Genomic DNA, 23,738 nt, shown 5'->3' with positions numbered 1-23,738 from the left:
AGAGCTGCAGTGCAATTATTCAGTGTAGTCAAGCATGTCTCTGTGTGACAAAGCAAATTGCTTTTTCGGTTTGCTGTTCCTGATACAGATAGGGCTTTCAAAATCTGAGGGGAAGACTCGCGCCACTGCTCTCGATGCTGCAAGAGATACCGACAGTTATTTACCCCACTGTGTGTGCTCGTGTTTACAGATGACTTTATACATGCCTGTGTGCCACCTATTTGCGTGGAGATAGCAGTGTTTTGCGCTACATAGTGATGTGTGACAAATATCCTTACTGCATTTCACTGAAATCCACCTTGATTGATAGAGGTTTTGAGTGATATGGTCTGTTATAATCTGTGCAAAATAACTTCAGGCCCTGCACACTCCTTTCATAACATAAGATAAAACAGAGAGGCACCTGCTTTTTTCTGCTATGTAGTTTAGCATGCTCAGTACATTAAGGCTTATGTCCATAAACTTTGTAGCTGCAGTCTGTTTAATTTCAGTTTTAAAGAATAGACTTATAATGAGTTTCACTGACGAACTATAGTTCATACATAAAATATAATACGACTGAGTCGACAAGTTCTACCTTGAGTCTACAAGCCATTAAATTGTTGCTGAATCTAGTAGGTTTAGGAGCATGTTACAGTTGGCCCTGGGGATCCTTGTGGTGAAGGCAATAGTTGAGGCACTTTGCATGAAAGTAGCCTGAAAAAAATACATGACCACTTCCTCGAGCCTGGCAGATGATTATTCTTCCCTTCATGTTAGGGTGAGCGAGAGAGCTGTTCATGGCCACTGACTCTTTATTTATCTTATCCCTGCACCTTCCAGTAGGGTCCCAATCAATAACCTGGAACCTGAAGCGAGAGAGAGAGAGAGAGAGGGAGACAGAGGACAAGTCATCTGAAGAGAGGCAGAGAGAGGGAACAAGGACAGAGCAAAGCGTGGAGATTTATTTCTGCTGCCCGGTGGTTTGTGACCACACACAGGGAGACAAATGCATATGGGAAGCTTCAGGAATCTCCCCTGCAATTATGGAGACTGTCAATTGATTTTGTAGTGGTTTTCATCTCTGTACAATATTGACTAGCTGTATTTTATTCAGAGGTAATTTTAGTATATAATGAGACTTGCAAATAGGAAAACAGAACAATGAAAGTTTGGCATTTATTTGGAGGATTAATTATTGTTTTTGTCCAATAATCTTTTACAAAGACGTGTTAGATGGGAAGTCTTCATAGTGTGTTACTGTGGTGCTCAGTGTGTCTGTGAGAGGAGGAAAGGGCAGGTTAACCCCTTATGGCTCAGAAGGAGGTATTGATTATCATCTGCTCGCCTTTCACCATGTGACCAGGAAAACGCTTGAAACAACACGACATGTTCAAACAATAGTGATTATTGTTGCTGGCCAGCCTGTTGCCATAGGAACAGGTTGTTGTAATGCTGCCAAGTTAGGTAGCATATAAGGGACGGGGTGAGGGAGGAGACCATCTTTCAGGCTGTGAATGCACACAGCTCAGACAAGGAGGGCTTGGAGGTTACATCAGTATTAACATAGGATGAGAGACACATAGAAAAAGAGTCTCGAAGTCTGCTGAGGAAGATGTTACACACTTTGGAAAGCAAAGTAAAAGAAAGAAATTTGGCATGAAAATGGAGCTAGAAGAGGAGGATTTCATCCACTGGTTCCACAGAGCTTTGGCTGCTCACTATAAGCAGTCTGAAGAGCCCTGCATGGGCACTTCAAAATACTCATGATTTATGCCCATCAGTGCTGTCCATATGTGCCTGGAATATCTGATCAATTCTACTGATGTAGCTCCACGCCTGCTGGGTGGGGGAGGGATAGACGGATGGAGGGAGGCAGGAAGAGAGAGGGAGAGAAGGTTGAAAATGGTGGAAAGGGAAGTACACATAGAAAAGAACAGGACAGGATGAAAGAAATAACAAAGGAAGTGCAACAGTAAGAGAGAAAAGAAGCTTGGGCTCACATGAACATACTGACATTTGACTTAGAGATGCTAAAAAGAGGCTAAGAAATGGGAAGAGAGTGAGTGAATGCAGGGGAGATAGAGAAAGAGTGAATGTGAATGGTGTTAGACCCAGTGGAACCCCCTGACCAGTCTAATTACACCCTATTTTCTTCAGAAATAGTTGGGTTTATTGTGAGTCAGTCTTCTGGGACCAGAACCAGTTCCTCATTTTCTCTGAGATTCAATTCCACTCCATCCTCCTCTGTCTTTTACATATAAAACACTTTCTTCAATTATCCCTCTGACGTTCATATCTGTATTATTTGACGCCTTTGCCTATTCAGAGTGACTGCTCATTTCGCCCCACTCTTGTGTGACTAGAATCAATCCCAGGCTCATTCCAAGATGTGCGGACAGAGTGAGCGTGTGTGTGTATGTGTGTGTGTGTTGGTGTGTTCATACACCCTCTATCTAGCTGTGTGTTGAGTTTGATTGAAGATAAGACACAGAGCAAGATTGGAGAAAAAGACAGACCAGGGGAGGCAGTGAGGGGTGGAGGTGAGGGCGGATATAATTTAAAAGGAAAGTGCAAATGAGTGTTTTTGTGTGTGTATGTGCACGTGCATGGAAGAGTTAGGCCAAGGAAGTAAGTGTGCTGGAGTGTGTGTTTGGTGTAATGAAGGTGTTTCCAGCTTATCCTTGCCCTGCTCTCTCCCTTGTGTAGGACAGCATGGTTTATTTGAGATCAAATGAGGCTACAATTACACGGTGGATGCCTTTCTCTCTCAATCGATTACAAACAAAAGGAGCATTCCATCAGAGTATTTTAACTTGGCATACAGCTGCATGCATGGTCATCTATAGCTTACTCCCTTATTGTTCCTCAGCTTTGAATCTTTGGGCTGTAAGAATACAGAGAAAGTGATTTTAAAATGTTTTCCATCTAAATAGATGTTTAGTATAAAACTGAAATTGGACTAAGCAGTCTTTTGCAGTTTCTCTCTCACGGAAAGCAGGTACTAATTACTCAAAAGATCTAAAGAAGTGTTCAGCAGATACATTATTTGATCAGAAATTGAATATTAATGTATATGCAACTTAGTTTCTGTACTGTTTTGTGTGTACTAAGCATAAACATGAGACATTTGGACAAAGAAAAGAATTAGTCATGAAAGTAGAGTAACGTAGTATGTGTCACAAATAACCTTTCAAAGTAAATTAATTTATTCTATCATTGATGCATGATTATTAGAACTGAGTGAAAGCATCATGATGGCCAGGTAAGAGTGATTCTCAACACAAAATGCACACTAGTGTAAGAAAATATTCACAGCTCTTATAAAAAACTTGATTGTGTTATAAAAATGTAAATGAATAAAATTCTTATTTCCCCTGGTGAATGGTATTCAGCCATTCACCAGGGGAAATGTCAAAGTAAAAACATAATTTTAGATATCTTTGCTAATTAATAATCAAGAGCACCTAAGCGAGTCTAACCGAGACAAAATGAATGATTTGGCCACAATTAATCCTGAATAAGGCAGTTATATTTGCCCTCAAATTTTCTACTACAAGAAAACTATTAAAGAAAATCGTTTTAAAGTTTATGATTTGGTTCCTTCTGAATGGGAAAAAGTGGCTTTTTATTATTTTATAACTAGGTTAAAACACAGCAACTGATCAGTCGCAAAGTTGGTCCTGGCTCAACACAGTAACGCAGAGATATCAGATGTGCTCCTAGAATCAAAGAGCACTCAATAATTATGAGAGGGGAGCAGTTTTAAAACCAGCATGGCTGGAGGTGGCCAGAGAGATGACCAAGAATCCACTGATCTCTCTTAAAGGACTTCATAAATACCATCCACTTCAGTAAACCAGGCCTTTAAACCTAGGGCAGGGATAGCTCAGTAGGTAGAGTGGTTGCCCCATGATCGGAAGGTCGGGGGTTCGATTCCCCTTAACAGCTACCCTGAGGTACCCCTGAGCAAGGTACCGTCCCTACACACTGCTCCCCGGGCGCCCAATGGCTGCCCACTGCTTCACTGAGTGAATGGGTTAAATGCAGAGAGCAATTTCCCCACGGGGCTCAATAATGTACACTTTCTTTATGACAAAGCAGAAAGAAGCCACCCTGAGTTGAAAGCATATGACAAACCGCTGGAAGTTCCTAAAACAAACTCAGAGAGCATGGAGAGAAATATTCTTTGGTCTAGCCAGTTAGAAACTGATCTTTTAGAGCACTGCTAATAACATTACATTACCTTAATAAAGGAGAATAAATGTAGAAAAATACAAAAATGTCCTTGAAGAAAACTTGCTCCAGAGTGTACATAACCTGAAAACACAGCTACAACATACAGATAAAGTAATACTTTAGTGACTTTAGGGACAAATCTCTAACTTTTGGTAATTAACCAAGCCACAGTTCACATTAAAACCCCATTGAACATCTGTGGACAGTTTATAGATGGTTCTATTCTTGTCTGAAAAGCTCGGCATGATCCGTTAAAGATGAATGTGATTAATTTGTAAAGCCAGCTGAGTCTCTGGGAAGCTTTAAGTGCTGCAAAATGAATTTCCACTAAATTAAAGATCTGAATACTTAAAGCTGAGATTCTAGCTTTTGAAATTTAATTTTAGGGTAGAACAGTTGCGCAGTTGTTAGCACTGTAGCTTCACCACAAGACAGTCCTGGACTTGAATCTGGTCAACTGGGGTCATGCTTTGTGGAGTTTGCGTGTTCTCCCTGCATGAATTCTCCCTACATTTGCTGGCTATCACCCATGATCTAACCATGTGCATGCTAGGTTAATGGGTTATTGTAAATTGGCTATAGGTGTGAACAGTTATCTGTCTCTTTGTTAGTGCTGTGATAGACTGGAGACCTTTCCAGAGGGTAACTCAACTTTACACACCATGACAGCTAGGCTGCAGCCCACCCCGTTACCCTCAAGTGGATCAGTATAAAAATGTCATTATTTTGTGGTTCTAGGTTATTGAGTGTAGACTAATTGTAATATTCAAAACTTTTCAAATATTATATTATTATAGTATATCTAGTTATATTGCAACACAATGTATGAAATGTGAATGAATCTAAACAATTATGAAACATAATGCCCAATCCAGATGTTTTCATTGCCAGATAATCTCTGTTATTTCTGTGCAGTTCTGCCAAAATGTCTGTAGCCTACATTAGTTTACCTGTTACATTATGATTGTCTTAGCTCTTGTGATTTTGTCCTTTATCCGCCTGTCTGTTCTTTGAAAAAACCTGTTTTTGAACATGGTTCTAAGTAGACTGTAACTGCCAAGTCCTTTGAAAGCATTTGAGTCCAGCGTGTGTCCTGTTGCCAGTTACTGTGAGCATAGCTATCCAAATGAAAGAGAGAGCAACATGTACACCATTGAAGTTCTCTCTCTCGGCACATCTGAGATTTAATGCTAGTGGCATTTGATGGCTGAAAAATATGTATTGACTTCTTTTATTTTCTTTTATAATCATTCACTTAATGAGCACTGTGTTTGAAGCTTTCACTAAACTGTTTTTTGTGATGTGTTTGTCTGAGGTTTCAGCAGGAATTAGCACCCCTTACATATTACTGACATCTTTTCATTTGATCATACAATCTAGTCAATAATGCTTTAACTGAATTTCACAACTATTATGCATAGTCAGTTTTGTTTTTGTTCTTTTTAGAGCTCTAATACTGATTAGATAATACATTTCCAGTACTCCATGGCCCATATTTTTCTAAATGACAGATTATTTGTAGTTGTAATTTCTTTTCACCTTTCTACCAGGACAGGTAGCATTTCATGCTTGTTGAGTTTAATTGTCTTAGCTGACAGTGCCAATAAAATAAGTTCAAAACAGGGATCAGTGCACTGAAATCAACACATTTCACACCATATTTGTTTTTCACACATCAAGCATCAGCTCAGTCAAGCTTCAAACATACGCCACGTATTACACAAAGTTATGCAATGGCTGAGTAAACAACTGACTTCCACACAAACAATAATTCCATGATTTCCACTATAAACCCTCAGAGCTCACAGAGTGTGAAAGCAAGCCATGCATATCTAAGATCAAAGACTACACTATTATACATGCACAAATTAGTTTATAAGAATGGTTGAGATACAAAAGCTTGAATTAGGGCCAGGAATGAAATGGTGACAGGGGCTTAAGTGACTGGGTGAATAGAGACGGGTGAATAATGGGCTTGGAAGTACTCTGGAAGTGAGACCGTGTGGGTGGGGTGGTGCTCATTGAGTAATGATGTCATCATTCAGCTATAGCTCCTGTACAATAAGAGGAGGAACTAGCATTTTGGGTGAATGGATGGTTTCTGGGAACTAATATAATTACAAAAGCTGCAGCACACGGACACCTCCACACATATATAGATAGGGGTGGAATTAGGGCAGTGGATGTTAATATTTATTTTATATTTCTAATAATTTTGTCATGCTTAATAAATAACTTCAGCATTCACTTCTGTGTCACTGAGGTCTCAGGGCCTTTTGCTATCTTTGATTGTAGTAATGAATGTTAAGCGAACATCCAGAGACAGGAACTCTGATTTAAGACTGTGTCTTATTTAGCTGTTTTGCTATTTACTTTTTGATAGATAGAAAGTTAGTAGTAAGGCTTTTGACAGATTTTTGCCTTCTGGCTTTGTCCGAACAGAGAAACAATATCAGCAGCTGCCCTCTGCATTTCTTTTTCCCACCAAGTAAGCTAAAGAAACTGTGAGGAAAGAAGAAAAAGAAACTTTCTTTTAAAAGTGTTCATTTTTTACGTCTTGACAGCTTTCAGAAATGGGATATGTTGTTTTAAAAGAAGAAAATGAAAAAGCTTACTTAACTTTTGACATGCCATGTAATATATCACATAATGCTTTCAGTATCCTCCTGGGTTTGCCTTCTGATTTCAAGGAGCTCCAGTTTCAGACTGAATTATTTGGAAGAACAGCATGTCACCATTAGAAATGTAATGAAACATGAATGTATGTCCAATATCTAGGTCACCTTTCTTTGGAATTTTTACTTTAAGTTGTTAAAATGAAAGAGACAGACTCTGGAGGTAGCACACAATTCCTCATAACAACAGCATAAAAAGTACTGAATGTCACTTGTTCTGCCTTAGCTGTAATCTTTTGTGCCTTTTGCACTCTGGACCTCATTCAGAATTTACATCTAGAAGGTTTTTCCATATTCAGCAAGGGTCTTGCCCCAGTGGGAGTGGTAGGTGCATACAGGTAATAGCACACGGTGCTCATGCTGTCAGAGGGAAAGGCATGATTGGCCTCCACTCGACAGCAGGCACAAGGGATCCAGATGAAGGGGATATGAACTGTGTGGATGTCTGTGTGGTGCTCATGTTGTTCACCAAATCCCCATAGGATTGCACATATGTGTGTGTATTTTCATATTGGTGTGTTTATGTGCAAATGTGTGTGTAAACATAGAGGAAGGGCTGCTTTTCCAGTCTGCTGGCTGACAGACAGTCTCTTGGTTAATGAGCAGCTGTCGGCCATCACTATTCATGAGCCCTGTCACTCACCTCCTCTCTCAGCGCACCAGCACCTGAAACCCTGAAACCCCTAGTCTCTCATTAGTACTGCAGCAGCAAAGAAACACATCAAAAGTCTCTATATCACAAGGATACATTCAGTCTACATCATGACTGTAATACTTGTACTTGCACATAAAAAAGAAGATATACCGTACGCAGAGCATAAATGAAGCCTGGATCTTCATTAGAATTCAAATTGAAGCATTGTGCATTAGAAGAGTAGGTTTATTCAGGAGGCAATGAATTCAATCAAAACATCATTGCATTTTCATCAGATGCTGAAACAAGCAGACATTTGAGACTTACTGTAACTAGAAACCTCTGTTTGGTGTGCCCTGGAGGAAATGAATAGAGAGCTGGGGGTTTAACTAAAGACCTCTGTCTGTGCTCCATTCATACGAGAAAAAGTGAAAGAAAGCGAAACACCAGCATGAGTTTTTTATTTGAACATTGGCCTGTTTGCTATGTCTTTGTCAGCTATATCCCAGAGAAACAGGTCAGGACTTATCAGTAACAAAGACAGGAACCTTTATCTATGTGTAATGAAATAAAAAATAACCTAATGTTTGAGGGGTTGAATTTACAGAAGACTTTGTCGAAAAGCTGGAATTCTTCATGGATTTCTTTAGATTGCAAAGTGTAATTTATAACAGACACTGATTCTGTCACCAAAAAAAGAAATGCTATTCATTATCAACTTTTCCTGGATGCTTTTGCACCAAAGAATTCCCACTGTAGCAACCAAAGCCAACAACACACTCCATTCGTATGCACAGTAAAGACAGCATGGGGCTTTTAAGCGTTAGTGTTCGATTATGTAGCGAAAAGAGGGAATCAGAGTAAGTGAGTAAGACAGACGGGTAAAAAAAACAGTGCCTGGAAGAAGATTAATTCCCAATTGTAGTCTGAGAATATTGCTTCATGTCTCCAGTTAGTTCTAAATTATTAAAGAGCGACAAAGTCAGGCCCAATTGTACTCATTACTGTTAAACACATGAAAGCATAATTCAAATGCTGTCAGTTGCGCTGTCAAGCCAGGAGCAAATGATGCAGTTTATCTTTCTAGAAAGAGTATTGATTACTTGGACTTATCCATTTAGGTAGTATAAATATAAGCTGGTATAAATATATAGATTACATTCCACTGGCAGGTTTATACAACCAACAGGGAAAATGTTATTTCCTACCATTGAATGGCGTCTAGCACCCGCACACTTCAAGCAGAGTATTTTGTCTTTGCAGTTCACTTCTGCTTTGCAAGATTTATGAAAAGTGTCCAGGTGCCCATGAAATGCTGCCACTTCTGATTCTCTCTGATAGAATAACAACCTTGTTAGTGCCACTACTGATGCATTGATCACTCAGTGAGTGAAGTGAAGACAGAGGGAAAGGAGGGGGAAAGATGGAAGGGGTGTGACTGAGTAAGAGGTGGAGGATTTCTTTGCATTCAGGTCCACAGACAGGAGACAGGACTCACTGAGGTGAATGGAAACAATTTGTTTCCCTCGCTTTTCAACTGAAGTCTGAGCCAATGTGTTCTCAGAGCTGAATCATTCGGTCTCTGTCTTTCCTTTTCGCTCTTTTGCTCACAGCCTTGTCTGAGTTATGGCAAAAAATCATTTTGTATTGAGCGATGGGGTAATGCTGCTACCACTCTCTCACTTACTCTTGCTCACTAACAAGTCAGAAGCACACATGCATGTGAAACATAGCTGAATACAAGCCCCCTCTGATTATTCCTCATGTCTTTCTGATCAGGGCTAAGTTTGTTCATTAACACTGTCTGCCTTGAATTTATGAACATCTGTTCATGTTCAAATTGCTCTGAGTAATTCATCCAACTCTTGCCTGTCTAGTGAATGACTACCACTCTCTTTTTCTCCCATCTTTCTGATTTTCTGCATTGCTCTACCTCTCATTCTGTCTTTCACCCAATCTGGTAAGTAAGACACACTGATTACTTTGGCTGTCAGGAAAGACCAGCAAAAAAAGTTGTCTTCCTTTTACTTAGGACTAAGTTAACTTAAGTGAGGCTGGCATGGCGGTAGCAGTGCTTGCGGATTTAGCCGTGGTGGTGCTGAGAGTTGCAGCAGACGGAAAATTACGAATAGGATGTGTGTGCTGGAGGTGGCGGGGGTGTTCTCAAGCTGTGTGTTTAAATCTGGGCTCTCTGTCTGCCAGATAATCATCTGACACTCTCAGACACACAGGGCCTTGGGCTTCCGAATCATCACTGAGCTGTTTGTCCACTCGCCCAGGGATTTCTGTTTCCCTCCCTCGCCTTCAAGTCATTTTTTCAAACTGCTTTACTAATGTTAGCTTTGTTGATAAGCGCTTGACGGAAAAGGCATCGGTGGAAATGATTCCCCCAACCCTTCATGAGATAAAGGAGCTGTGGATGGGACCTGGCAGGCGAGGTGCCTGCATGCACGCTAATAAGAGAACCCCTGCTCAGCGGCAAATGCTCATGATTTTTACATGCCCACACAGACACACACATCCAAGCCTATGCATGAAGGACTATGCTCGTGCTTGAAATGATCCAAGTTATTCCCCACCAAATGTACAGTACAAGATGCTAAACTGAGAGCAGCATGCACACGTGCACACACATCAGTGGGTTGGAAAATAATGTCTGCTGTTATCTACTGTGACACAACATCCGCATTTGGCTGGACACATTGAGACCAAGGATATGTCCCCGTTCTCCCAGAAATGTAAATGTTTCCACTGACTCTCTCTAATTAATCGTAACATCTGTTTAATTTGTTCATTTCTCACTGTGACTTTGTGACACGTTCAGCTTAGTTAGAATCAATGTCACAGGAGAGGAGCTGAGGGAAGGGAAAACTAGAGGGAGAAAGCGGGACGACCAGACAGTCCGACAACAAACAATAGAAAAATATCTAACATTTTCAGCTCCAGAATAATGAGACACTGCGCAAGAGAGTAGCAGCCACAGGGAGCGAGATAAGAGAGAACAGAGACAAAAAGGATAGTTCAGGAGATGCCATCATGTTCTTTTTCCCAGTATGTGGTATGTAAGAATTTTGCAGCTGCGTTACAAATGTAAACCTGGGTCAACTCATCTGTACCAGCTCCAACCATTCATAGGTCTTATCAGATTGTTCATGGAGTAGATGCAATGCAAAGCTAGCCAAGACCAAAGCTTACAAGGTGATATTTTGTGCATCACACGGATAAGGGTTTTTCATTAGAGTGCAAACGTAATTAAAAAACAAAACACCACTGTACCATCTTGTGGAAATTGCGCCTTTAGCAGTATAACATTTAGCAGTATAACAATGGTCAGCAATATGAGAAAAAAAAAAAAAAGATAAATTCGTTTTTGTTTTAGTTTTTTTTTGTTTGCTAATCTTATGCAGAATTATAATTGTAGAAAACAATTGCTTACATACAGTTTTACCTTTCTTTTCAACATTATATCTTGCATTGTATTTTTTTTTAATTTGATATTGGTAATATGAAACACGTCTGAAAAGAAATAGTAAATCCGTATTTCATGGTACGTTGTTTTCCCATCCACAGTTTTAAGCACCACTCTTTGTATTGGGTATGTTCATATCTGCATGCTTAAAATGCCATTTTCCTGACACGAAAGAGCAATTCCATGGTATTCTCACAGGCTTTCACAGAGCTGAGCTCCCAGATCAGTCGGATGAAGAGCTCCTCTCAATGCTCTGTGCATCTGTGTGTGATGGTAAAAAACACACCACAGTGGTTTCCAAATGATTGTCATATTTGACATCGCAATTATGAGGATTTATTTGGCTATATCAGCATGTCAGAAACATTATCATCTATCAGCAGAGATGGTATTTGTGCACAGCACTAACAAAGGCTTAGCACACAGCAGAAACAAAATTTTGGAAACAATGTCACAGGAGTGGTGGGCCCTAAGATGGAATGTGGACAAAAGAAAAGGGCACAGTACTGTGGAAATACCATATTGACAGTCACATTGCTCTTCTGCTTGATCATTATTCTGAGATAGTGGCAACAGATGACCTTTCGTGGTCAAGAGCTTAGTGTGGTTAAAATTCAATTGAGTGGAAGAGAGCAGAAAGGAGAAAAACATGGTAACCTTTATTCTGCCATTGATGCTAACCTTGAACAATGGTCCCAAAGGGGATGAGAAACTTGTACTCTAATGTGAGCAACAGAATGGGCTTTAGAGTGTGTGTATATGTGAGTGCTGTGTATTGGAATGATTCTGTGAGAATTTACTAATCATTTGAGTCTATTTCACATAAATAGTCATTTTCACAGCTCTCCCTTTTCTAACAGAAATGATTACATTTCCACAGCTTATCGTCTATTTCTTTACTGACCCCGTCTCTTATTCCTGCTATCCACTGTTTCATCATTCCCTTTCTGTCTGATCTCCACCTTCCCTCTTGAGAACCAAAAGAGCGCTAATTGAAATAAATGAACTGGAGAACACATCAGAGTAGATTGCATCTTCTCTGTGAGGATTCTGACTGAATGCTTGTTAGGCGAATGTTGCAGAACTAGTTTGTATTGAAGAGCATGTCTTATGTATTAAACTTTGACCAGTCATTGCAGACAGTGACATGTAATCATGGCCGTTGTTCTAACCTGCTTGCCAGGTTGGGAGAGGAAAACAAAACTAAATAAACAAACAAATAAAAAAAAATCTGAATTATTTTTGTTTGTTTTTATTTGGACACCAACGTTTGACAAATGCATTCGTTTTTCATTCACACAACAGGCTATTGCTCATAAAGTTCTGTACAGTATATAAAATTAGTACAACAAACACTATACATAGGAGGGGCAGTGCATGATGGGACAGGAGGAGAGGCGTTAATGATGGCACTGTATAAATGTTAGGAAAAAAAACAGAGCAAATTAAACATGCTAGATACAATTAGTCAACTAATTATGTTACAGGAGGTATTTGGAGGATTAAAAAAATGTAACTTGCTAAAGGAAAAACTAATAAAACTTGCACAGAAATCTAACTTCTGTAATATTTCACAGCTCCATTTGTTAATTCAAAGAAGACTGTTTAAGCCAACGTACAGAGACAGACTGTAGTAATAACATTATCTAAAGCGAAATCCCAGAGCTGCTCCACAGACAGTGAATAATGGAATTACACTTGTGACACTACAAGTGCACCCATGGTAATTTTACTGAGACGTGACAATCTCTGATGCATAGCTCTACAATAAAAAGGATTTTGAAAAAAAAAATCTCCACGGAAAATGTATGATGGATCTACTTCTGCAACATTATTAACTCCAGTTTTGATGTTATAATTTCTACTTTAGGGGCTATTAAGCTGCTATCTAACTGTAATAGCAAAATATAAATTTGGTTTAAAGCTGGTTTTTCCATTTAAAGCCTAAGTGTTCTGAATTGTTCCTAACCTCCTCTTACAGGCCCTGTGAAATTGGCCAGAAGATGTGCAAAAAACAGGAGACTAGTCCCCATCCTCTGAGGATGGTTCATGCTGCTGAAAGAGCAGTAACCCTCTCACTCTCTAGTCCTATAATCCTGCCCAAAGATACAAACAAACAACATAGTGACACAAAAATAACAAAATCGTATTTAGCACCACTGAAGAGCAAATTGTTCCAAGTGAACAGCAATGCACTTTGTTCAGATAGCAAGATATGAACAATACAGAGAAACAAAAACCTCTGAGCAGGGCAGAAAAATGAAAACAGGTTGTGTCAGCAATTCTAAAAGCCTTTAAGAGAAGCTTGAAATGTCTTGTGGTTTGAAGGACTGCAGTTCAGACTAGAGAGCATTTAAACAGCATATTCTCAATTTGTGCCTTACCTCAATCCAGGTATTGAGGTATGCCACAGCAAGTATACAGTATACCACAGTAGGGACAATATTACGATGACTTACACACTACTCTGGTCTGTAGAAACATGGGCTCAAAAAGCAGTCCAATCAAGGAAACAACCTTATTTGTTCAAGTAAGTGTCGAGTTCAATAACTAGCTACACCAAATGAATACAAATCAAGGCAATTCACTGAGCAAACTGCAGTTGAAGGGTAAAAAGGATAATTTATCATTCCAGCACACAAGAAATTAATTATAGTGCTTCTGTGTAATTAATATGCAAGGCTAGTTCACAACTGCTATGCAATTGGCTTTAGAGTAAAATCCAAGCATGCAAGAGTGGCAACATCTCTGACTTTTTTCAGTCTCAGTCTTTGTTAAACATTAGATACGAAGCACCACTCAAGTGACCATTACCAGTAAAATACAGACTATTCCTTTGTGTGGTTGGAGAGATCCATCTTGTTTGTGAAAGTGGTCATGGTCAAGTGGCATAGTCCTTGAAATTCAAGAGGATCATTTACAGCATAGTGAAACAATGAGGAAAAAAACAAAGACACAAGAACAAATTAAATATATTTAACTGAAATAATTCCCTTTGGTAAACGTGCTTTGTTCTCATTGTTGCATATCTTCTTTCTTACTATTATTCCCGCTGCTGGAAAGCCATAGAAACCATGTCATTGGCTGTTGAAGAGTCTTAAATAAAACCCACCACATACAGGATCATAACATAATAAATATTGTTTGGGGCAGCAGTTAAAGCCTAGTTTCTCTTGCTGAAAACTTGCTGCGCAGGCCTTTGTATGGGTTTGTCGTTGCCAAAGCGTTAACCATTGAAGCATACTTTTCCAACTTGGAATCCAAACTTCTGGTTGCTGCCGCCAAAGTCTGCCGGAGCAACATCTATAATAGGAAGTAATTCTGCTGAGGGGGAGTCAATCTCTAAGACAGTCTTTTCCTGACCTTTGCGAAGCTGAAAGAGAAGAATGAAAGCAATTAATGGAATTTGCTCGGTTTAAATCGACTACTACCTCTCTCCACTTTCCTCTTAATCCTAATTCAAGTCACTGATTTGGTAGTCACCCATGTACTGAATCAAACACTAGCCGACAACAGCAACACAATTGACAAACACATTAGCTTCATTAAGGTTAATTCCCATTTGTGCAGCTAGTCCCTTTCCCTGGCACTGTCACTGTACTGACCTGGCATCCATCATGCACTGCATTGATGAAAGGGCTTTTGGCTTGTGTCAGCTCCTCATCGTTGCTCCCCCGGAAGCGGAGGGCATGCTGGTAGGAGAGGGAAGTGCTGTCAAACCAGCCTGCTGAGTTCTGGCAGTTATAAGTGAAGGACTGCTTGGCCGTGGCACTTAGTAGTTTCAGGAAGGTCAGCTGAACTACATGAACAGGGTTCCCATCTCTGTCATTGTAGGAGAACTGAATGCCACAGATACACAGGTATTAGTGTTCAAGCTAAGCAAAAAAAATGTTCAAAACATCACTCAAATCTCACAGAGTACACGGAACCCTCCACTTTCACCCCAACAATAAGGCTGCACCTCACTGAGATTAGGAAAAAATAACTTGTTATTAAATAGTTTCAAATTATAATGAAGGCATTTACATGTGCAAGGGTGAAAATGACAGTGAAGGAAAATTAGAAAGCAATGGAATTAAGGGAAGGAAAAAAATAATCTATTCCAATGACCTGGTGAATGAGTCAGTGAATTACAACTGGCAGCTCTGTGATTATCTGAGAGGGTTATGAGACCTCTAAATAGGTGCACATGAGAGACCACGAATACTAGTCAATGAGACACAGCTGCCAGTGACTGTGTGAGTCATTCTGACTGCTGAAATCAAAGGCTGGCAATATCATATTAGCTATGTCATTGCATGTGATCTACTAAATTATTATAAAATTACACAGTAAAGAGATTTACAGAGAAGCACAAAAATATGTTTGCAACCAGGTGCACTTGGATGGACACACAAACGTACATCTACAGAATCACATGAACATAATCCTAAACATTAGTATCACTCAGGTAAATTACCCAACAGCAGCTCGGATAAGTAGTTTACCTGAAAAGAACTGCCAGGCGTTTGGAACTACTTGAGATTAATGCTAGGAGGTGGGGTTGGTTAGGTTTAATAATATGTTTATTTTTGTTGTACCTGCTTGCCTCTCCTGAATTGGCTGTACCAGCTTCCTGGTTTCTCTTTGTTCCATGCTGCTAATTTCACCTAGATACAAAGAAGAACACAAGTACTGTTTGTAGTGCAAAATTATAAGGATCGAGGGATATAGTGAGCAATTTGTTGTCTGATTTGTGCATTTCAAAGACTTCTATCAAGAGACTGGAGACTCACCATCTCCGCCTTTTTGTCAGGGAAGAGACAGGTCTGTCCATCAGCAGTGAAATTACAGAACACCTTGATGGAGTCTCTGTTACACCCCTGGTTAGGATCTATCCAGTAGTCACCTGCAAAACCCACAGAATAATGGCATCAATCAATTACACCAAATGCTGATATAATGAAAACAACTAAGGTAACAAAATGGTGAGCAGCCTCTTGACTTAAAAGGGTGAGGGTTAAAGAAGATGCACATCACTTTTCTTTGAGGTAAATCTCTGATTAAATATTTGTTGGCAGCAAGTGGTGAAAGAAGCATTAATTACTAAGCATATTTCTTGCTAACCATCTTTGTATTTCGGTTGAACCATCATGAGCTCTTTGCATGTCCGAGCAGGGCTCTCAAAGGATCCAAGAGGCCGTCTCATGAGCTCCACTTCGTTTTTCATAGAAGACAGCGTGGCAAACACTTCTTCCATTCCTTCAACTTCCTCCAGAGGCTGGTCTCCTTGGAGGGGCTCCTCCATGTCCAATTCTATATTGTCATCCCTAGGTGGGGCTGCTCTTCTTGTCCGTTCCGAGTGCCTTCTTCTCTTCCGCCTGCCTTCCATGATAGGAAGGGGCTCAATGATTGTTGCAGGCAGTCCCTAAGGGAAGCAGAGTCAAAAAGGGGTCAAATAAAAAGAAAGAGGATAAAACCAGAACTGAGGTCACAAAGTGGATTATTGCAGGTACTCACTGGAGGTCCTGGGGGACCAGCAGGACCCGGATCTCCTCTGGGACCAATGACACCCTGGGAAATAGAAGGGGACAAAACTTTATGTCAATCACGTCTCACCTGTAGCCTCTCTAGGGCCTCTAGGCTAAATTCTGACATTATCCGGCCAGATATGGATGCCGCTTTAAAGGATTATCCAGCTGTGTGCATCAGCACGCTGTGGTCAAAGCCTTCACTCTCAAGACACACTATACTAGTTTTCATAACATCACACAAACCAGAGCCAAATCCTATTAAAATGGAAAAATGGAAAAATCAGACACAAGGCAAGCATGGCTGTACAGCAGGCTTTTAGTTCCAAAGACATGCCGTAAACACAGCAGAGTATTATGATTATGAAGCATGGTACATTTAAGCCAACAAAGGTACTTTCTCTCTCTTCCCCAGCATATGTTCCCAGCAGCTGCTTACGAAGCAGAGGTGTGAACACAGGAAGAGCAATGTATAAATAAGAGAAATTACTTAGCTCACCGTTTCTCCCTTAGATCCTTTCTGGCCAGCTGCACCCTAAGAGAGGAGATGATGAGTATGTTAGTATTAAAAACATACATAAATTTTTAGCAGCTATTAAAGATTAGAAAATGATCTAATTACTCAAGAAAGCACTGCAAAATACTAATCAGGCACCTTCTCAATAGCAACAATAATCTGCAAGCCAGCTGCTATGTTGGGTCATAATAAGTTATTATTTATTATTTATGCATTTCAAGCTTGTTGAGGTGTGTTTTACATTTGTACAAATTATTTTACAAAAAAGTATAAACAAGACAAAATTTACTGACATAGCTGCATACAAATGCTCATGCAAATACTAATGTTTTGGCCTTAGCAAAATCTAAGGATCCACCATGTATGGCCACTCAAAACGATTATTTATACATGCATGCAGTAGATGAAAAAGAGGACACTGTCTTAAGGGCTGCTGTGTAACACTTACTGCGAGTCCAGGTGGTCCTGGTGGGCCAGTGGGTCCAGGAGGACCATTCATACCCTGGATATAAGCAAAGATTTATCATATCTTGTTTGTAGACTGACGTTCTGCATGTATTGGTGTTCCTTGCTGCAACCATATATACCTCATCTCCTTTGGATCCTTGTGCACCCTGGTTTCCTGGCAGGCCTCTGTCTCCTTTCTCACCTGGTTCTCCCGGGGGGCCAATTAGACCAATCAGCCCACCATGACCCTGCAAATAGAGACATGGTTCATCATCACTGTGTCATTATATTTAGACTGGTGCAAAACGGCCTCTCTGTCGAAAGCTAAACACTCACTTTATCGCCCTTGCTACCAGGATCTCCTCTTAATCCTGGGAGTCCTGGTGGCCCCTGTTTACACAGTCAAATGTATTATTTACATCAGTAATGTAGAGTGTACAAAATATAATTTTTTCTGTTTTCATTATTTTATGAAAACCGATTCAAATATTAGCCACATATAAGAATCCTACTATTGGTCCTGGTGGTCCAGTCTGCCCTAGCGGTCCATTTAATCCTGGTTCACCCTGCAAAAAACACACACACAAAATATCAATGTGTATGGTATTCAAAGTCAATTTCAGTTTCCTAATATTATGCCACCTTTGAATAAAAATACAATTTTGCATCCATATACATACCGCTGGACCTGGAATGCCTCGAAACCCTTCTGGACCAGACCTTCCTGGCTGTCCTTGGGGTCCCACTGGGCCTGTCTTCCCCACTGATCCCGGGGGTCCACTTGTCCCCTACAGAGCCAGGAGACAGATGCAAGAGCAAGGCATCAATAGCAAAATAGATCAAAAAAGGATTCTTCAGAGAGATCACTGTTTTTTGAGCTTACCTTAGCTCCCTTCATGCCTTGCTTTCCTTCTTTTCCTGCAGCACCGACATGGCCCTGAAAAAAACAGCAGAGAATGGCATGAGCATGAGTATTATCTGCAAATAAACACTTCATATACCTATACATGCAAAAAAATATATATACAATATATATACTGTAAACTACGATTACCCTCCTTCCAGGTGGTCCTGGAGGACCAGGCTCTCCTGAAGCCCCTGGCGGTCCCTGCAGAAATAAGAGGGGAAAAAAAGAAAAAGAAATTCCCATCAGTTGGAAAGAAACTGGCAACCTTTACTTAATGTCACTGTGTCAACAAATGAACAAGATTTCAATTAATCTTATAAAAAATGAATGTTAAAAGAAACATTGCTGTTTACTGCTTTGCCGGGATCTCCACTATCTCCTTTAGGTCCTGATGCACCATCGACTCCCTGAACAAATCAATGTAATGTAAGAATAGAGACTAAAAAAAATCAACAACAACAACAAAAAAAAAACAGAATACGACAGTAAATAGAAACATTAGCTCTGACCTTGACACCAAGCTCACCAGGGGGCCCTGCATCTCCAGGGAATCCAATAGGACCCTACAGGCAAAAGCAGTGAGTTAAAAAAGCATCATATGTGGCTAGTCATAGGACTAGCCGGCCTAATAGCAAGAAAGCAATAAAATGTCACTGATCTGCAGAGACTAACAAGGTTGCCTTTGGGTCCGTCTTCTCCTGGTGTTCCTCTGGGCCCAGGGGGGCCAGCTGCACCGGGAGGACCAGAATCCCCCTTTTCTCCGACATCGCCTTTGGGACCCTGAGACACCAGCAAATGTAATGACAATCCTTGAAAGGTTAAGGAGCCTAAGGAAAGATAAAATGAACTTAAAAAGACCAGAAGATGGCATAAAGGTAATGTGACTCACAGCAATGCCAGGCTCTCCAGCTGGTCCAGGGTCTCCAGCTTCTCCATCATCACCCTGATGGTGAGGGAAAAATTGATAAACCTCTATACACACAAGTTCACGTTTACACACACACAAACCACTACTATTCTACTGTATGTGCATATGCACACACGTGTCTTTACTAATGGGAAACGCTGACCTTCTCTCCAACAAGTCCAGGCTGTCCGACTCCACCAGGCATTCCAGGTGGGCCCTGTGGCAGGAGGAGAGAGAACAGCTTGAACTGCAGCATCATAAAACAAGAGTGAGTTTCAAATATTCATCTGATTTTTGAAAATCAATTTTTGCAGCATTCTGCAGTATTTTGTGTTTGTTTGTCAGCAGTTTTCCCACAGAAGGCAGAAACTGGAACAGAGTTTTCACAACACAAGAAAATACTGTCAGATTTGCTGTGTGGATATTGTCTAAATCACAGAGGGTGGATATTCTATTTCCTCTCTTTCTATCACTTGGTTTGTTTGTTTGTGCAAGTATGTTATTATGCACACACATATGTCAGTGTACTTTGCCCTGTGTCTAGAGACAAACCCAGAAAAAAACATGTTTTTGGTAGAGTGCACAAGCCTGGGAGTTGAATACAGCCACGCACTACTACTGAACTCCTGCTGTCAACTGCTTTCCTCACATGCTGTCTCACCCCCATTTCACTCTTTCCCACTATTCCATGTACCGGTCCATTTATGGATCCAACCACCTCTGCACCGCTGTATTTCCAAGCTTCCTGTGATGAAGCAAAAGTGTGGCTCATATGCTTTCTGCAACTTGCTGCTAAATAATTGACTGGCATGAGAGGCTGTAGAGGGACGGCCATTACTAGAGGTAAATATAACTGCCTCTCAAGGATAATAGTCTAATACTTCTTAATGATTCATAGAGCAGTAAATATAACTCTCTCCCAGGGATTATATCCTAATTCTATTTAATAATTCAAGTTTCAAAGGCAGCGTCGAAGGAAGTGCTGAAAAGAGACTGTATAGATGAAGGGCTGGAAAATACAAAGCATTGTGCTTTGTATTTCACCGCACGAGCTATTACATTGGTATTTTTGATAGTACTGTGTATCTGTTATTTTAATGCTTGCACAAGGTGTGTGTTACTTCAGTATTTACAGACTTTATACTTTTAAAATGTATTAAATGACAAAAATGCTAATGAAATCTTAATGACTAATTTTCCTAAAGACCAGATCAAGAACAAAGAATAAATATTTTCAAAGCTCTGAAAATGATCTGAAAAGTTACAGGATCATGGCAGAGTAATTATGAAAAGTTATGCACATCTATTCATCACGAGAGGCAAATTAGAATATCTGGTAATACTGATTATGCTGATTAGCATTACTAAATCAAGCAAACTGTGCTGGTGCATTTATTGTTTTAACTAATTTAACACTTGTTTCTTCACTTTGTGCATTTTCCAGTCCATGTTTTGCATGCATATGAACAGCTTTATAAACATTAAGACTAAGTCCTGAACAAAAATCTATCAGAGAATTTTGTAGCCAAAAAAGATTTCAACTTTCAGGAGAAAATGCCTCTGACATTAAAATCAGTTTAGATGAAATAAAAATGAATTTAGATCATGCTCCACAATGAGTGCTTTGAGATTTTTCAAGACTATGGGCAAGTGATGGAACTTTTTGTACATGTATAGTTGTCTCTTTCTTTATGTTTATTGAAACTACCTTTGTAATAAATGTAGTATAATAGTGCAGTATTTATATCTAGGTATGTAATTAAAAAAGATATTTTAAAAAATGAAAAAACTACCTCTCCCCCAATTGGCCCTTGAGGACCGCGTGGACCCGGCTGTCCTGGAGGCCCCTGTGAAGACAGAAATGACATGTTTAACTAAAAATTATAACGATAATAATAACAACAGAAATGCAGCTGAATGTAACTGAATGTAAGTAGTGCATTAGCTAGTGCTTTTAAATTAAAGTCCATGTTGAATTGTTTATGAAATGGAACTAAGTATCTATGATTGCTATCGTAGTGACACGGTGAAGACATCCACACAGGTCAGACAGTTATCCTCAGTATGACACAGGCTCCGATTCGTTCTCAAATTCCCCAAACATCCTCTCTCATATTCTCTCTTATTAATAAGAAACATCTATCCTGTGATGTGCAAGACCATATTCTTCAAACCAGGGACAGCATGTGATTTGACTCTTCTGTGTTGCTCAAGAGAGCGCCAAGCAATTAATCCTAAATGTGCTCGGCTTCAGTTTCAGTTGAGTAGATGCTGAGCCGCGCTCTGAATCACTCTGAAGTCTTGGAGGGAACCTTGTGTTGCAAAGACACTGAAACAGAAAGACAGACAATCTGCCCAGAGAGAGACTATGTGGGACTAGAGGAAACACATATCCTTCTGGTGGAGAAATACTTCGGCATTAGGGGGAAGAATTCTGTGATCCGCGGCACTCACACATGAATGAAACTTCCCCACTGAGTCCTCAGCATCTCTCTTCTCTCCCTCTCTCTTGTTTTGGTTCCATTTTAATGCATTCCCTCCCTAATCTGGCTGTGGAGAAGAGGGGCTATAGAGAATCTTGTTGAGCGTGTGTTCATGGCTGACAGCGTTGTGAGATGACTGTCACAAAGGAGGATGCTCATTAGACGGCCAAGGCTGAGGCTAATCTGATTAGCAGCTGTCACACCGTCTTCCTGCTCACAATAAGAGCCCCGCCTCTTCCTTCCACTCCATTGCTCCACTGCCTCCTTTCTGTCACTGCTTCTTTTTCTATTTTTATTTATCTTATTTCTTTCTTTCACATACAGAATGACCTATTCATTTCCTGGGATAATCTTTCTTACACATGAAGCCAAGGTCTATTGGGTACTACTACTTTTCAATCTTGGCCTTAAATCACAGATTAAAAATGATGTAGCGATATTACAGGTTAATGCATTTAAATAGCTTTCTTTCAACTAATAATAATTATTTATAAAATATAACCAAATGCCCAAATTTACATGCCAGATTTTAATGACTGACCTGTCAGCATAACATTGACTGCTATGGAGCTAATGAGGGACTATAAGAAGTCTTAAGGATTGCTCATTTGTTAAGCGTGTCATTATGTCACTGCTGTGATATGTCTCTACTAAAATCTTTTGCTCGCTATGATATTGTGCATGCTGGCTCTCTGACACGGCTTACTGGGATCATTACCTGGAGCAGAACCGTAGTTAACATTATTAGTTTCACTTGTGCTTTTGCTGTTATGACAAGTCACACTGCCTGCGTATCAAAATGTCTGTTATTGGGAAAACACAAATATAGCTAGGTTTTCATAAATTCCTCCAAGGTGGAATTTGTCAGCTATTACGGTTTTCAAGCATGTTTTAAGGGGAACACTACTGGAGGCATTTTCTTAAGCACTTGTCCACATGAGGTCCCAGAGCAGCTGGAGCTCAGCTATCACTGGCCAGGAGGTGTTGGGCATCCTAGGAAGGTTGCCAGTCCATTGCAGGGACACATACAGTGATTCCCACTCACATCCATAAATAAAACCAATTTAGAATCACCACTTAATCTAATGTGCATTTCTTTCGACAGTGAAAGGAGACCAGTGTATCCACAGAAAACCTACACAAGCTTTGACAGAACACCCTTATTTCAGGATGTAGTTGACTCCTCTTTAATTTGTGTGCATTTGGCTCACAATAAACTGGAAAAGCCAAGACTGGATTTTCTTTGGATATCAGTCTTACCTCTTGTAAAAACATCAGCACTAATCACTGACCTCAGAAAAACCAGCCCCACGCAACAACACATCCCCCAATTTCAGGGTGGTAAATGTTAATGATTATCGGCAGAGGAAAGGGTGACTCACAAGTTTAAACCGCAGCAGCAGATTCAGCACAGCTGGTGCTAATGAACTAAATAGGTAGTACTAATTAAAGCTCAGGTGGGGCGTCTGTGTACCAACTATTGACTGCAGATACCTTAAAACTGTGCAATACAAACACCAGAATCTTAAAAATAAAACAATTTTGCCTCCTTTGTTGTCTCATTAGAAGTCTTTTTTTTTCCATAATAAGCAATTTAAAGAAAAAATGTATATCCTAAAATAACATTTAGCTATTACATCTTTTCATTGGAGCCATCTCTCTAAAATAAAGACATATTCTATTATACACTTACTGAATTTCATCACTTATTCTTTCTTTAATTCTTTTTATGTTTATTGTCCTGGAGAAAACTATCATACTCATAGATATTCTATTATTTTTGTGCAGCTGTGTATATCTATCCAGAAACAGAAATTGTAACAAAACATAATGAACTAAATAGTGGTGCATTTTTTAATGAATTATTCTAATCTTGCCAGCTTTGTCTTTCCATCTCCTTTTAGTCCCACAGAAAGGGGATGGTATTTGTTGTTCCGCGGGAAAATGCAAAAGTAATAAGTCAAAAGGAAT

The 23,738-nt window shown here is 39.9% G+C and overlaps 1 protein-coding gene across 2 annotated transcripts in view; it reads right to left on the bottom strand.

Annotated features, from left to right (window-relative positions):
* Positions 1-11,831: 11,831 nt before the first annotated feature.
* The window catches only part of col5a3a (collagen, type V, alpha 3a), a 45,120-nt gene continuing 33,213 nt past the window's right edge, over positions 11,832-23,738 (bottom strand). The window contains exons 48-67 of one of the 2 annotated variants that reach the window (XM_086289548.1): positions 21,078-21,131; positions 19,448-19,501; positions 19,267-19,320; positions 19,050-19,157; positions 18,887-18,940; positions 18,731-18,784; positions 18,525-18,578; positions 18,354-18,407; positions 18,151-18,258; positions 17,983-18,036; positions 17,807-17,860; positions 17,611-17,718; positions 17,472-17,525; positions 17,006-17,041; positions 16,496-16,549; positions 16,103-16,403; positions 15,772-15,884; positions 15,577-15,645; positions 14,602-14,835; positions 11,832-14,369 (exon numbers count right to left, since the gene is read on the bottom strand). In XM_086289548.1, coding sequence (XP_086145674.1) covers positions 14,223-14,369; positions 14,602-14,835; positions 15,577-15,645; positions 15,772-15,884; positions 16,103-16,403; positions 16,496-16,549; positions 17,006-17,041; positions 17,472-17,525; positions 17,611-17,718; positions 17,807-17,860; positions 17,983-18,036; positions 18,151-18,258; positions 18,354-18,407; positions 18,525-18,578; positions 18,731-18,784; positions 18,887-18,940; positions 19,050-19,157; positions 19,267-19,320; positions 19,448-19,501; positions 21,078-21,131 — 1,818 coding nt within the window. In that variant the 3' untranslated portion in view covers positions 11,832-14,222. The remainder of the gene's footprint in view (positions 14,370-14,601; positions 14,836-15,576; positions 15,646-15,771; positions 15,885-16,102; positions 16,404-16,495; positions 16,550-17,005; positions 17,042-17,471; positions 17,526-17,610; positions 17,719-17,806; positions 17,861-17,982; positions 18,037-18,150; positions 18,259-18,353; positions 18,408-18,524; positions 18,579-18,730; positions 18,785-18,886; positions 18,941-19,049; positions 19,158-19,266; positions 19,321-19,447; positions 19,502-21,077; positions 21,132-23,738) is intronic. The other variant, XM_086289549.1, reaches the window with a different exon arrangement.

The sequence above is a fragment of the Aulonocara sp. 'chitande type north' Nkhata Bay genome, linkage group LG4 (genome assembly GCF_057382095.1).
Source record: "Aulonocara sp. 'chitande type north' Nkhata Bay isolate Kocher_YH1m ecotype deep benthic linkage group LG4, A_spYH_male_GT1.1, whole genome shotgun sequence".
Taxonomy (NCBI): domain Eukaryota; kingdom Metazoa; phylum Chordata; class Actinopteri; order Cichliformes; family Cichlidae; genus Aulonocara; species Aulonocara sp. 'chitande type north' Nkhata Bay.
This window is presented reverse-complemented; position numbering and strand designations above follow the sequence as displayed.